General features: G+C 33.4%; 1 protein-coding gene across 1 annotated transcript in view; it reads left to right on the forward strand.

The window, feature by feature from the left end:
• Window positions 1–14,927, forward strand: part of ZNG1A (Zn regulated GTPase metalloprotein activator 1A) — a 35,116-nt gene that overhangs the window by 2,316 nt on the left and 17,873 nt on the right. The window contains exons 2-6 of the mRNA XM_016214277.2: window positions 3,762–3,848; window positions 5,641–5,737; window positions 6,888–6,979; window positions 10,381–10,440; window positions 11,247–11,284. Coding sequence (XP_016069763.2) covers window positions 3,762–3,848; window positions 5,641–5,737; window positions 6,888–6,979; window positions 10,381–10,440; window positions 11,247–11,284 — 374 coding nt within the window. The remainder of the gene's footprint in view (window positions 1–3,761; window positions 3,849–5,640; window positions 5,738–6,887; window positions 6,980–10,380; window positions 10,441–11,246; window positions 11,285–14,927) is intronic.

Below are 14,927 nucleotides of genomic sequence, written 5' to 3' on the forward strand. Positions count from 1 at the left end.
TGGCACAGCCTCCCCAGTCACCCAAGCTGGGCACTCCAGTTGTGGCTGTGTGACCCTTGAGTGTTTTACTTGTGGAGGTGATAGGGTGGTGCTCTGGAGTGGTCTGAAGCTGTCCACCAGGTGCACTGGCTCTGGGGCCTCCTGGGAAGCGCAGGCCAAGGTCAGCCGCCTCCTGTGTCCTGTCTGGGGCACCCAACATCAGTTACACAGCAGATGGCTGCTACTTGTGCTGGGCTTCGAGGTGCCTAGGAGAGGCCAAGCTGCAAATCAAAACTGGCTGCCACTAATCCTGGGCCTGGGGCCACGTATCGAGAGGTATGAGGCACACTGAGGCCAGATGCTGCTTGTTTGAGAGATTTTAGGAGAGTCAGAAGCATGAGCCAAGACAGGCCGTTTGTGTGGAAAAGCCACTGGAAACAGCTTAAGTGGACCCACAAGTTGGGTGGGGCAGGGTCTCAGGAAATCACCAGGGCCAGGCAGACAGTTGTTAGCCAGGTTGGTGGAGACCCGGATATGGCACTTGCCTCCTGGTGCTGTGAGGGGAGGGCTCAGGAAAGGGACAATGGCCTCTGCCAGCACTTCCATCTGGGAAAATGCTGCCCCCCACCCCCACCCCAGCTTTTGCCCTGATGCCAGACAATTCAGTTTCTCCTCGTATGTCTCTGCTGTCTTTCAAGCTGCTTCCCCTGCACTGGAGCTCAGAAGGAGTGAGTCCCAGTAAGTCCTTGCCTGGAACTCCAGCAGCCCTCTGTCTCACTGAGCCACAATCCCTGTTGGTTTTTACAGCCAAAAGTTATGGAGACTTCTCTTCCTGGCACTGGAACTCTGGACTGGGGAGCCTGGTGAGGGGACGGGAGCTCTCGCTCCTCATGGGGGATCTCTGTTGCTGAGTTATCCCTGCTGATTTTTATCTGCCGCATGTGAGTATGGGACCAACTTGTTCTCTGTCTCCACTCCTCCTACCAGTCTTGATGTGGCTTCTTTAAATCCCTAGTTGTAGGACTTCCATTCTGCCAGATTTCAGGCAGTTCTGAATGATGGTGGTTTTGTAGTTTAGTTGTAATTTTGATGTGGTTGTGGGAAGATAGAGTACCACATTGACCTAGCCCACCATCTTGCCTGGAAGCAAAACTCTGTTTCTTAAACTGAGGTCATTCAGGAGTGCACAGAGACATTTGAATTCATAGGTTTGTAAACACACTACAGTTTCCTAAAGGACAATTTATGCGCTTACAATAGAGGTACTTTATTGGAAAAGTTAGAGAAGTTTTATTTTAAAGCCTTATAGTTAAATAGAAGAGCTAGAATAAATATCTGACCATATTAAAAGTATGGGGAAAGTTAAGAAATGTAAAAAAAGTGAAACGCTTTGGGTAAATAATAGCATTCCTAGATGCTGGTAGAGACAAGTACAAACTTGGTGCACATGAGGACCTTTTACATAAAAATAAGAATTAAATCCCTGTTGTTTCCCTTTTTGTTTTGCATACTGTGAGTTTATTCCTGTTTTTACTCAGGACTAATTTTATAATGGAATTTATTTTTGGTATTTTCCACTGTTATTCAAAGACTGTTCTTCTGAGAAATTGAGCAAATTCCTTATCCAAAACAGTATAGTTCAGACTTGCTCCTCTGGCCTTCCTCATTTTGCTCACTGGTAGGGTAGTAGAGCATTGGAGATAAAGGTCTGAAGCTTAGGATGAAGCTCATGCCAACAACCTTGTTGCTGAATCTAGGGCATAGTTTCACTGTTTTATTCTTGATCATTTTCTCTTTCTTGAAACATTGTTCCTTTCACTTCCATTTTTCTGATATTTCCACCTACTTCTCTGGTTTCTCCTTTTAAAATCCACCCCCCCCCCCCCGTCCATTCTTTGAACTTCACACCCAGATCCTATTTTGATATCACAGATATCTCAAACTCAACATGTCCAAAACTTCATGTTATCATCCCCTCAAATCCTCCTGCTCCTGTCATCCTAACCACCTGGAATACTCTAAAATCTTCCTAACTAGTCTTGAGTTATGATGCCCTTTAATATATTCTGTGTATTTTAGCCTTAATGATCTTTTTTAATGCCAGTTTGATTATGTCACACCCTTCCGTGGTTTCCACTTGGGTAAAAGTTTAAATCCCTTAACATGAATTACAAGGTCCTGTATGGTCTGGCTCTTAACAACTTCTCCAGCCTTCAAAACTGTGGCCCATCAACACTGACCTACTTCTAAAAGGTGCCAAGAGTTTTAGTCCTTGTATATTATTCTTACTCTTCCTCCTTTGGCTAGATGCCCTCTTATGTGCTCTATAACATCTTATACATCCCTTACTAAATGTATCATCCTGTGACATGATTGCCTCTTTTTTGATCTGAATTTCTCTCCATATCCCACTTAATACTTTTAAGCTGCATGATGAAGGTGGTTTGTCTCTGTCTTGTGTACTTTTTACCAAGACCCAGCATAGAGTCTGGTCCACAGTAGACTTTTGAATGAACTACATGTTAAAGTGTTTTGCTTTGTGATATGGTTAATTATTAAGCCCTATTAATTTTCTTAGGTCTCTTATGCTCTCCCCTTCCTTTACATTTTTACTGCCAGCACCTACTTCAGCACTCATGTTTAAGGTCTCTGTCTTACACTTGGACTGGCTTTAAGGATTTCTTTATGGCCCTGCCTCCTTAAGGTCTGTTGTCCCTTTCATTCTATACTTTACACTTTAGTGATGTTGAGCTTCCTACATAAAGCACTCTAAACACAAGCCTTCTACCCTTCAACAGTTTTTAAAAGAATATGACCTAGAAATGTTGAAGATATTAGTATCCTAATACTCAATAAATCCCTCCTAATTATACTCTAGAAATCTTGTAAATCCACTTCAGAAGATGTGTACAAGTGTTTGTAACAGCAAAACACCAAAACAGCCCAAATATCCACCAACAGAAAAGTGATAAATAAATGAAATATTTATACAATTGAACTACACTGCTGTGCATTTGGGATTTGTTTTTTCTCTCTATGAACTTTGGTGTCTATGGCACTCACAAAACAAATTATTTTCTTCTACTTCAGCTGAACATACTAGGTTTAATATGCCACCTACTGGATAAAGTTAGTGTAGCTTTATGGGTTTTTCTTTCTAACGACTGCATATTCTGTCTTGTTATTTCTTATATCAATTCTTTATTTTGTGTGTGTGTGTATGTATGATACATATATAGAAAATCAATTTTATAGGTTGCTTTAAGCATACTAAAAGTAGACATATAGTCAGTTTGAATTTGTGTCTGGTTAATGATGGATGTTGAGATAAAAGGTCTTTGTATGTAAATTTTAGGGAATTAAATCATATATTCTTGGCTAATTGTCATCATGCAAAAGGATTTAAATATTTTATAAACTACATGAGTACTTTTTTCCTTGGAAGCCATTACTTCAATATTTTTTTATTTAATAGAAAATTTAGATGCCCTTATATTAATTGTATTATAAGTTATGTAGAAGACATATTTTTTTCATAATGAGGTTGAAGAAAGCTGTGTGATCCAACTTGTAGGAGTATTTATAAGTATTTATAAAATGATGTCAACAAAAGATTTTTAATACTTTTCAAAGGGTTTTAATCTTCCTCTAAAATAATCTTCTTAGTTAAACAATATTTGAAAATAGCATGCAAATTTTTAAAACCATTGGAACTCTATATCTTTTTTGTGTCTTTAAAATTGTTCTTTAAATTTTATTATTTAAAAAAATATATTTTATAGGTGCTGGGAAGACTACACTTCTGAACTATATTTTGACAGAGCAACACAGTAAAAGAGTAGCAGTTATTTTAAATGAATTTGGGGAAGGTAAGTAAAGTTCAAGAAATGCTATGTTGCAAGAATTTATAGGACAGTTAATTCCACTCGTGACTTGATATTCCATATTTAAAAATGAAAATGCAAGGCATTATAATGTGAATACATTGATATAGTTTTGGAAGAATTAGATTAATTTCTGTCAAGTTTAATTTGGACAGATTTTGAATACTGAAATTGGATAGTTTCTATAAAATTTTATTTTATATAACTTTCAAATTCATATCAATGGAATTAAAATTTTACATGAAATAAATAACTCCAGAAGTAAAAATATATGATATATGATATAAAAGAAAGTTCGTTCAGGAACTAGAAAAGTGCTTTTGTACTGACTACATTGTTTAATATTAACTTCTGAAAAATTTGTAAGTGCTTCAATTATTATAAGTTTTCCTTGTTGAATATTTATCTGCAAAGCAATTAAAACTGAAGATTTTAAAAATAAGTTAACACATGATCTCCATCCTCAAGAAACATCAGTTATCAGTGAAAATACATGGCATTAAACATCCCAATTTTTTTGTCTTTAATATTGAACTGTAGTTTTAAAAAATCTATATGGCAGTGTAAGACACAGTTCTTTGATTACTTTTATAAGTTTTTCTTCTTAAGTGTATATTTGAATAAAGGCTCACTTTTAGCTGAAAAATGTAACTTCTGTGGGATATTGCATAAGGTCTACTATATTTTTTCCATTGTAAATTAATAAAGGAGCTAGTTTTAATGAACAGGATGGGAAGCCTGTTAAACATGGTTCCTGGTTTTAATAAACTAAAGAGAAATGTCCTGTTAGACAAAATTGAAATCCTAAGATTTTTAAATCACAGGCTTTTATTCTAGCTTCTTATTAACTGATCTTTGTAAGCTGATGGCTGTATTATTTCATATTACTTTATTCTTTCTGGATCATTTTCACAATTTGTCCTTTACAGCATTCATAATACTTCCCTTCACATTTTACTGATATTCTTTCTCTATACCCTGAATTCTGTAGCAATCCCTTTCAAAGCTCTTTGTCATTGCCTAACTGAAATATAAACAAAAAAATATATGAATGAAAAAAATTTTTTTGGCTGTTTTGCTTTATTGGACATTTAGAACTGTTTCCTGGCTTTGGTATATTTCTTTATTGGAAGAAAATAAGACATTTAAAATCATTCTTATACAATAACGCGCATATAAAAATCTTAAACACTTTTTCTCAAGTAAGCATTGCTAGGGAACTTATGTGTATTTGACTAAAATTTAATAATTAAGTGAGCACATTGATACCCTGGCTAAGCAAACTTTCTCGAATGAACTAAGGTTTTTATGCATACCTGGAATACTGAGTAGGCTGTCTAATAGAAACAAAAACAATTTAGAGGAAGGATGAAAAGAAAAACATAGATAAGGACCTTAAAAGGTTGAAGTGCATATGAAAACTAACATATAAAACATACTATCTAGAAAGTTGGCCACAAACAAGAAAGAGTCTTTGAACTAGCTACCTTATTAGGAAATGGGAGTGGGCAAGGGAGAGGCCTAAAGAGGAAGTATGGTATGATTCATTAATTTTGGATTTGTCCCCTTAGGGGCTTAAATGCTCTGTAAGAAATGAAAGCTTAGATAACCTGGAGTTAGTATAGTTTAAGGTAGTGAGGCTGCATGAATAGAATGGAAGAATAAGTTATAAAATGCATTATCTGTTTTGAATTCTGCTCTGTTGTTGTCTTTTTTTTTTTTTTTTGGTTTGCTAGTGAATATAATCTAAAGAGTACTTCTGATTTAATTATTCCAGGAAGTGCAGTCGAGAAATCCTTAGCTGTGAGCCAAGGTGGAGAGCTCTATGAAGAATGGCTGGAACTTAGAAACGGTTGCCTCTGCTGTTCAGTAAAGTGAGGAATGTGTTTACTGTGTGCTAGTTGGTTTACTATAAATATCTGCTGATTATGTTTCCAGCTTTGATTTTCTTGTGTAATTTTACTGAATTTACAGTCTGCTTTATTGTATTTTCAAATAGAAAATAGACTTACTAGGATGCATTTTCTTAAAGTGTTTCTTGCTATCTTATTTCTGTTTCTATGTGCTCTAATACTTTGGTCCTTTTATAGAGTTTTTTATTTTTATTTTCGATATCAGGGTTTACTTAATCTCTGTGGTGCATGAAAATCTCATTTTATCTGTAAAAAATGATTCTGTTTAATAAGTCATTGTTCTTGTTTCCAAGACTTCAACCTGTAAAAACAAAAATTAATGACTATAAAAAAAGCCAAAAATTCTCACATTATGTTCCACCAGTTATAGTCCTTTCCAAGGACTGTTTTATTCACTAATATACCACAGATTTTAGAAAAGGACCTGAAACATAGCAGTCACTCAAATATTTGTTGAATGAATTAGGAAAATTAACACTTGTACTGTGTATTTTGTATATTCTATTGAATTCAGTTTCTTTCTACATCATTTACTATCTTAGGTGTTGACTTTGAGTCAAATGTATTAACAAAGCTAAAGTCATACAGATTTCCTTAAACAACCAAAGTGCAATCTATTAATTATCTTCTTGCACTTTTGATATTATAAGAAAAAAGGGACATTAAAACCTGGTACACCAATTTAAAACAGAATTAAAAGGTATTTAATAGTAGCGTCCCTTTAGCTGTTATATTAAACTACTGTAACTCATAAATTTTATCATTATTTTGTACGTTAATTTTTTTTTCAAAAGATAGAAAAATAATAGATTCTGACTTACTTTATAGTCAAGTATATTAAAATTCCTTCTGCTTTTAATTTTAGTAAAATTAAAGTATTGACTTATCATGTATCTGATTTCTTTTTATCTATCATTGTATATGCATCTATTTTTCCCCTCATTGGTAAATATTGGATGGACATTTTGATAGAAGTTTGGGAGTGAGTTAAATTTTCACATGCCTAAATATATATTTTGTCTCATGTTGCAGAATATATTTTTAAATGTTTGTAATGATTGCTTTAAAATATCCAGGCCAATACCAATTATTATGTTTTGGTATTCTCCAGGGACAATGGCCTTAGAGCTATTGAGAATTTGATGCAGAAGAAGGGGAAATTTGATTACATACTTCTAGAGACCACAGGGTTAGCAGATCCTGGTAAGAAACGACATTATTAATAACCAGAATATAGTTCTTAAACATTTAAAAATAAATGTACTAGAGAAATATCTAAAATGAGTATTAAAGCTTTACTCTAGATTTAAAAATATATCTTTGGTTAACAGACAAAAAATACTGGGTTATCATGTTCTTCAGAAGGTGAATCATGATCAAAGTACTTAGTATTTTTAACCTGATAATAGAATTTGAAGGTTTTTTTTCATTGCTTTAGGGTTTTTGGTGGGAACAAAAAATTCTTTAACTATGGAAATTTAGGAAAAATTGAGACATTTGCCTTTTAAGTTTGTATTTGATTGGTCATACTCTGCCAAGATTTTATTTATGATTACTTTCTAATCCAGTTTTCTTAGAAGGTCATTTATAGATATTTAAGGGCTTTTGGACTTTAATTTCAGCAATACTTATTCCTTTAAATTATTGTTAGCATTTTATTTTTCTACTACTAATTTTAAAAATATTTTTTTAATGCTGCTATAAGATGTAGAGTTAAATCAAGCATACTGGGCCTTTTTCCTGGTGTAGCTTGAATAATGTTTATTCATGAAGTTTTTACCTTTGAATGTTGCTGTAGAAAAGTCTGATTTTTTTTTTTTTCTATTTGAAAGTGACTTGATTTTTCATTCAAAAATGCCTGATATTTTTATTTTTATTTTCATTTTTCAAGTTCAGTAATATACTCTACCCATTTTACCTACACTTGTTTTTCTCATGAGCTCCAGTTTAAAAACTGGGTATTGCTGGGAGCAGAGAGGGAGAAGCAAAAGAAAAGGGGTGATTGAGAGTACCCAATAGACAATGTGACTTTTAGGCTCAGATCTCTTAAGATACCAAGTGCTTTTTTTTTTATTCCTTGCATTGCTGAATTCCAGTATATGAATGAATAATATGCCACAATTTGTTTATCCACTCACTTTTTTTAAAACATAATTTTAAAATATATATATTTTTATTGATTTCAGAGAGAGGAAGGGAGAGTTAGAGAGATAGAAACATCAATGATGAGTCATTGATTGGCTGCCTCCTGAACGTCCCCTGCTGGAGATGGAGCCTGCAACTCGGGCATGTGCCCTGATCAGGAATCGAACTGAGAGCTCCTGGATCCTAGGTCGATGCTCAACTGTTGAGCCATGCCAGCTGGGCTACTCACTTTTTTAATTGAATTTATTGGGGTGACACTAGTTAACAATTATACAGGTTGCAGGTGCACAATTCTACAACATACCATCTGTATACTGTATTCCCCAGTCAAGTCTCCATCCATCAGCATTTATCCAAGTGCTCACCACACCTGGGTTTGCTCTAACTGCTCATGAATATACATCCCATACCTTGTGCAGAGACATCCTTGAGCTTCAGACCTCTTGATTCATTTTTCTCTGAGCCCTAGAAAGTGACCCCTCCCCATAAATTTGGAGATGATAGGAAACTTTTACCCTTGAATTTTTTTGTTGACTTTTCCCATATTGCTTATTCCTCCCTCAGTTCTACTTCTTGTCATTTTGAAAGCTATTTCTGATAAGCGTTAGAACTTTGTAAACTATTTCCCTATAACCTCTTACTGGATATGGGAGTAGAATTAAGACCTATCATAAGTCACATAGAACTCTATGTTTCTTATTTTAACTACCACTCTTCAAAATTTAAGGCAGGAGACTATGTATTTGGTTGCTGCTGATAACATTTGGCTTTTAAAATTTTCTTTTTTGTTTTATTAGATTTTGAAAAGGAAGATTCTATAATCTAACTTGGAATTTCCTAACCTTTGCACAAATGACATTTTGGGCTGGATAATTCTTTGTTGTAGGGTGCATTGTAGGATGTTTAACAGCGTCCCTGGCTTCTACCCACTAACTGCCAGTAGCAGCTTCCCAGTTGAGACAACTAAAAATATCTCGACATTGCCAAATATTCCCTGGGGGAGAAAAATACCCTAGTTTGAGAACTACTGATTAACTTCATTCCCCTCTCTCTGCTTCTCCTTCTAAACACCTGCATCTAAATTTGAAATAGTTCTTTCTTGTGTAGCCTGGTATTATACCAAAGAATACATCAGATTTAGATTAAAAGCTCTAATACACTCTTAGAGTTCAACTTAACACTAGGCAGATATTAACTGTAGAAGAATTACAAGCTATCTGAATAGAAATCATGAATTTTTTAAAAAATAAAATTATTTATGTTCAATGTTAGGAATTATAGTGAGTGAAAAAAATTAATATATTTTATGATTTATTGTTTGGAGTAGTGATACTCACAATAGATTTACTTTTTTCTCCCTCATTAATTAAACTCATGTTGTTAACCAAGTTAAGTGAAGAAAATTCTTATTGGCAACTCAGTTGTTTCCCGTTTAGGCGACTGACACTTTCCAGTTCTAAGCTAAATAATTGTCATGGTAAAGTAATTTCCGTGAAAGGGACAGACATTGATTCAGCCCCTGTTACTCACAAATCCTATTTCAGTCAAATTGGAAAACTATTAAGTTTTTGGGAAAAAATCAATAGGTATCAGGAAACCATTAGATCTTGGGGCCCTTGCTATATCTTGCATGAGTAATCACTGTAAACAGCTGACAGGTATTTCATTGTTGACACAGAGTGATGCTTGGGGGACCATGTCTTGTCAGGGTAGGTGGACAGTTTTAGACATTGGAATGAGTTCAGTTATCCTTGTTTTTCCCCAACACTCATTGTTTTAGACAGTCCTGTCACTAACTGGACTGTGATGCTTTCAAAGATCAAATACTTTCTTTGCTGTCAGTTTTCTTTTTCTAGTGTTGTGGCAAACTAATCAGGGTGTGTGGCTTGGTATTGAACCAGTTTCTGTCAAAAACAAGTTTTAATTTCTTACTTAGAAATTATTTTTCCCTAGACCCAAATTTTCTATCAGATAAATAGTGTAAGTTTTTTTTGTTGTCCTTTTTCTTCTTTAAAATTTACAGGTACATTTTTTTATTTTTTGGACAAGTGATTTTGGAATTATCTTTTTTTTTAATTATTTGCTTTCCTTTAGAGAGAGAATTTATTATTTTTGAACTATATGGTTATTATATTCAGGAGAGAAAATAAAAATAAGTTCTCTGTGCACACAGCCATATTGCCAAATTAATATCTGTTGGTAAATTATTATGACATTGGTAGAAACTTGGTGTTGGGTTTGTTATTTGATAAAAGTTGGTCTGTTGTTTTTTAAGATAAAGAGAAAGGGGAAGAAATGGGTATAAATAGTAAAAGGTTCTATCACTGTAATTCCCATAAGAAGATTGGAAACCCATATTTAATTTGCATATGTATTGCCTGCTAATTCTTTTGGGGCAAATTAAAACATTATGGATAGAATTGTGTTTCTCAGTTTGAAGAAACTATATATATTTTCAGGTGCTGTAGCTTCTATGTTTTGGATTGACGATGAATTAGGGGTTGATATTTATCTTGATGGTAAGTTAAATAATTTTTGTTTTGTTTTCAAGTAAAATGTTATTGTATGGTTAAGATGATTTTTGTTCATTCTTGTTATAATTTTAATTTCTTACATTGTTACTCTTTTTAAACTTGTTTAGTTTGATGATGAAGTAAGTCTTTGTTCATACAGATTCTAAAGCCCCAGACAATGGTAGAATTGGATGTCAGATCTTAATCTCAACTCCCAATTTAGTGCTTCCACTAAAGTTTTCCTTTTCATTTTAAAGGTAGATTCCTATAACTTCTGTTGTTTGATTTATGTCCTATTATGTGTCATCTGCCCACCTCTGTTGTGTCTTACCCCTTTCCCTACAGCTCTTCACCTTTTTTAAAACTAGATCTTTCATAGACTAAGAGGTGAAATAATTTAAGAATCATTGCACCTGGGCCCTGTTATTTGGCTCTGATAAATGTTAAGAGTCTTGATTTTGATTATGTGAAAACAAACTGGAAATAACACGTCTTGTGTAACTTATCACATTTCACTTTATATTATGAAACTTAAATTTGTCTCAGTATTTTGGATTATAAGCTAAAAAGCTTGTTTATTTAATTTTAAAATTTTATTTATTTTATATCCTCTCTAGTACCTCAAAATAGTGCTGGAGACTCAGTACATATTTGAAAATGCATTTACTTATTAATGGAATTGAATTAAATTATAGCCTTGGCAAGAGGGAAAAAAGCAGTATTTTATTGAGTAACATTTGTGAGCTGAAATAGGTTAGTTTTAATTTTTATTCTCAAGTATAAAGGTGATTAAAAGATCTATTTCTTTGTAGGTATTATAACTGTTGTGGATTCAAAATATGGATTAAAAGTAAGTTGAAAGATTGCTGTGAGTTGCTAATTTGTTAAGAGCTGGGTATATGGGGATTGATTATATTATTTTCTCTACATTTGTGTGTGTTTAAAATTTTTCTTAACAAAATCTTTTTTAAAAAAGTATCCTGAACATTAGATGAAATTTGTGTGTTTTTAAATTATTATTTTGTGCTTTTGAATTAAATAATTTCTATTACTCTGGCTTGATGTGATAAAAGTTGGAAGTATAATATTTTGTAATAAGGATATTACATGATAAAGTTTGGGTGTGTATAACTCCTCAGCAGGATTCAACCCCAATGTTGATGAGTTTTTCTGATTGATAGAGGAAACTGAGCTTGATAAAGCATATGAGAGCTTATTTTTCTTGTTAAACTGCTATCGGACACAAGCTGGAGATAATTGAACTTTAAAAAAATACTGCTTTACCTTATTTTGAAGAAATCAAAATTTATACATAGGTTTAGTGAGGAGCAACTTTTCATTAAAAGGCATCCTGCTCTAAATGTTTTTGGAACTACCAAGGTTCTCAGATGCACTTTAAATGGGCTTCAATTTATAAGATGCACTTAATTTTTAAAAGTATGTTGTTACATAAAGTAAAATCATGTTTCTCAACTTACCAAGTGAAATACTGCTAAAAGAAGAGAATGAAATTGTCCTCCCTCTCACAGTTCCAATCTGGGGATATGGAGAGTGCCCAAAGTAATAATTTTTTAGAAGTTTAAATTTAACATTTAAAAATTTGTGTTCATTTTGTATTCTATCCTACAATATATCTAAACATTAATTTGAAATAATTTGTTTTTCTTCTAAACCTTTATTAAAATGATGCTCTAGAAATCTATGGCAGGCTTGTCAGATGGTTACCAATATCCTTTTTCTGGACCTTCAGTTCCTTGGGGGATAGAGCACCCTAATTTGAGAAGTTTGGGAGATAATTCCCTTTTAGATTTTTAAGTCTAAATTTATTAAAAATAGTCTTAAGACTCAAAGTGAGATTCCAAATATTACAATTTTACTCAGGAAAAATCCAACTGTACTGATACCATAACATTTCTAGCAAAATGTTGATGAAGGAAGCAAAAAAAAAGTCTAAGTTTTCATTCTGAATGATTATTACCGGCATGTTTGAATTCATCTCCTATATAAATTTATTACCAAATTTGGGATATGTATGGGATAGATAGCAGTTAGGATTTTTTTAAATATATAGACTTAAAGTGCCATACCTAAAGTCAGACTCTTTATGTATTTATGATTATAGGAATAATTTTATATGTATATTTGGGTATGGAGAGGAGTTAAGTACAATCTATTATCAGTGTGATAGAGGCCAAAGAATCAAAACAGCATTCTAAATAATGCAAACACAGTAAACGTTTAACCCCCTGCCACCTTGATAAAACCTTTTAAATTATTAAATCAATATACCTACATAAAACTGACATACTGTCAGGATAATGGAAACTTGAGATTTTCGAAGTCAGATGCTAGATAAATAACTTTTCCTTTATATAAAGAATTTGCCAACTTGTCCAATTCCTCGGGTTGCAAAGCTTGACCTCAGTAGCTGCTTGTGATTCAGAGAATTCTGAGGCAGTACAAGTAATGACACTTGGATAATGGGCAGCAATTTAAGGGTGTCATGCTTCACAGAGCCAGCCCATCAAAAGTAAAGCTGAGAAATGGTACCTTGTGGCCAGCCAGCCAAATTGAAACTGAAATGGTAATTGATATCATGGGCTATCACTCTAATGGGATTGTCACCCATTGATCTGAAATATTCATTTTTTAATCATGGGCAAAGAATTGGACAACTTCAAATGACAGCTCTCTATTCTCAGGACTTGACACCCAGACCACTGACATTGTTCTTTTCAGTTCTACAAATGTGACAGCATTTAATGCAATAAAATCAATGAATGAAGTTACAGAGAAAAGGTCAAGGGAGAGGTTTCTTTTTGGTTCTTTTGTCCTATCGCACAAGCTGTTGAAACAATTCAGTCAGAAAACAGTTTGGCTTGGTAAAACCAGAAAAATAAATAGACTGACATTATGCAATAATCTTTTTAAAAAAGCTAAAATAGTGTTAAATTTATAACCCATCCATTGAAAAGAAATATCTACTGCTGCTTTTTAAAAAAATGTCATCTGACATCTTTGACACTAGATTTATTTCCACTTTGGTCAACAACAGTGTTTTTTTCTTTCCTTCTTTTTTTTTTTTTGATGCAGCTTGTTTCTATTTCTGAAGAAAAAGATACCCTATAGCCCTTATTGAAGTTGTGTCTACCGTGGTGTTATTTAAAAGGGTTTCTTTCTCATGGTATATTAAGTTAGAGGGTTGAGCCTTAATCTTTTGGATATGTTGGATTAATTAATGCCAAAGTTATTTTTGTCTTTTTTGATATATAAGCAAAAGCCATAGTCTTTAAGCAGAGATGAGGGCTCCGTTGGGGAGGTGTATATATATTTATAAATATTTTGAAAAAAAATTTGCAAAAACTTTTCCTTCCTTGCCTGTACAGGTAGAGTAAAATGACAAAATTTTCATTTTTTGACCTTATAAATAGAAGTCATCTGACTTAATGGTGTATAAGGTATTATTGGAGAATGTCCTTTTGAATAGCAGACATTGGTTTTAGTCTTTTTGTAGAGTTTGTCTTGGGGGAGATAGGAGGTTGCATAAGGGAAATGTTGGGCTGATATCCAGAGAAAATGTTAGTTTGCATTTATTATTTTTTTATGTTTGTATAGCCGTCATACGTGCCTAGGACAGAGCATTTATCTCTTCGGCTATAGATATATGTGATTATTACATGTCATATTCTTAATAGAGTTGTATGTGTTGACAGGTTTTTATTTTGGAGAGTTTTAATGTGTTTTTATATGTGATACTTCTCGACTGCCTGGAGGTAGTAAAATATTATCCATCCCATTTAGCTTTGAATGAAGATATCTAATCTTTTTGAGGAGTAAATGCATTAAAAACATGAATTACTTTGTGAAACTACAATTTTATTGGTTCCATTTAGGTATGAAAACTCAAAACTAGTTTCTAATTTTCTTGCCATAGCTTTTTTATACTGCACCTGCTCACAGCCAATAACCCCAAACTCATATGTAAACAAAGCTTCCAAAAGGTCAACAATACCATATTTTGAAAAATATTTTAAAAGAACTTAAGTATTACAGGATCATTCAGGAACAGATTACTTGCTAAAAATACGTCTTTACTAAATAGTTTTACTGCTGAATAGAAAGGGATTTGTTGCTTAGTGTTATACAAAAATTTTCAAATAACAACATTCATGTATCTATGTGAACAAATAAGGGGTGTTAATTAAAATTCATTTAACAAATATTTGTTGAGCCTGGGTGTGAGGTACTCTTTCGAGGATGGTAACAGCCTTATTCTCTAGAGGACACAGTAATAGGATTTGTTAGAGCTTCAGGCCAAGAATAATTAGCAAAAGTAATAAACTTGGTCTTCTGGCAAGGAACGATTTTTTGCTACAATATTCTCCAAGTTCTGTGACTTCCATAATTTGAGTGTGTCTGCAGTTAAATTTATAGGATTGTACCACCTAAAGTGGAAATAAGTGCATCATTACTGTAATTTTAGTTTAGCCTTG

Source organism: Miniopterus natalensis, chromosome 12 (genome assembly GCF_054644295.1).
Source record: "Miniopterus natalensis isolate mMinNat1 chromosome 12, mMinNat1.hap1, whole genome shotgun sequence".
NCBI lineage: Eukaryota > Metazoa > Chordata > Mammalia > Chiroptera > Miniopteridae > Miniopterus > Miniopterus natalensis.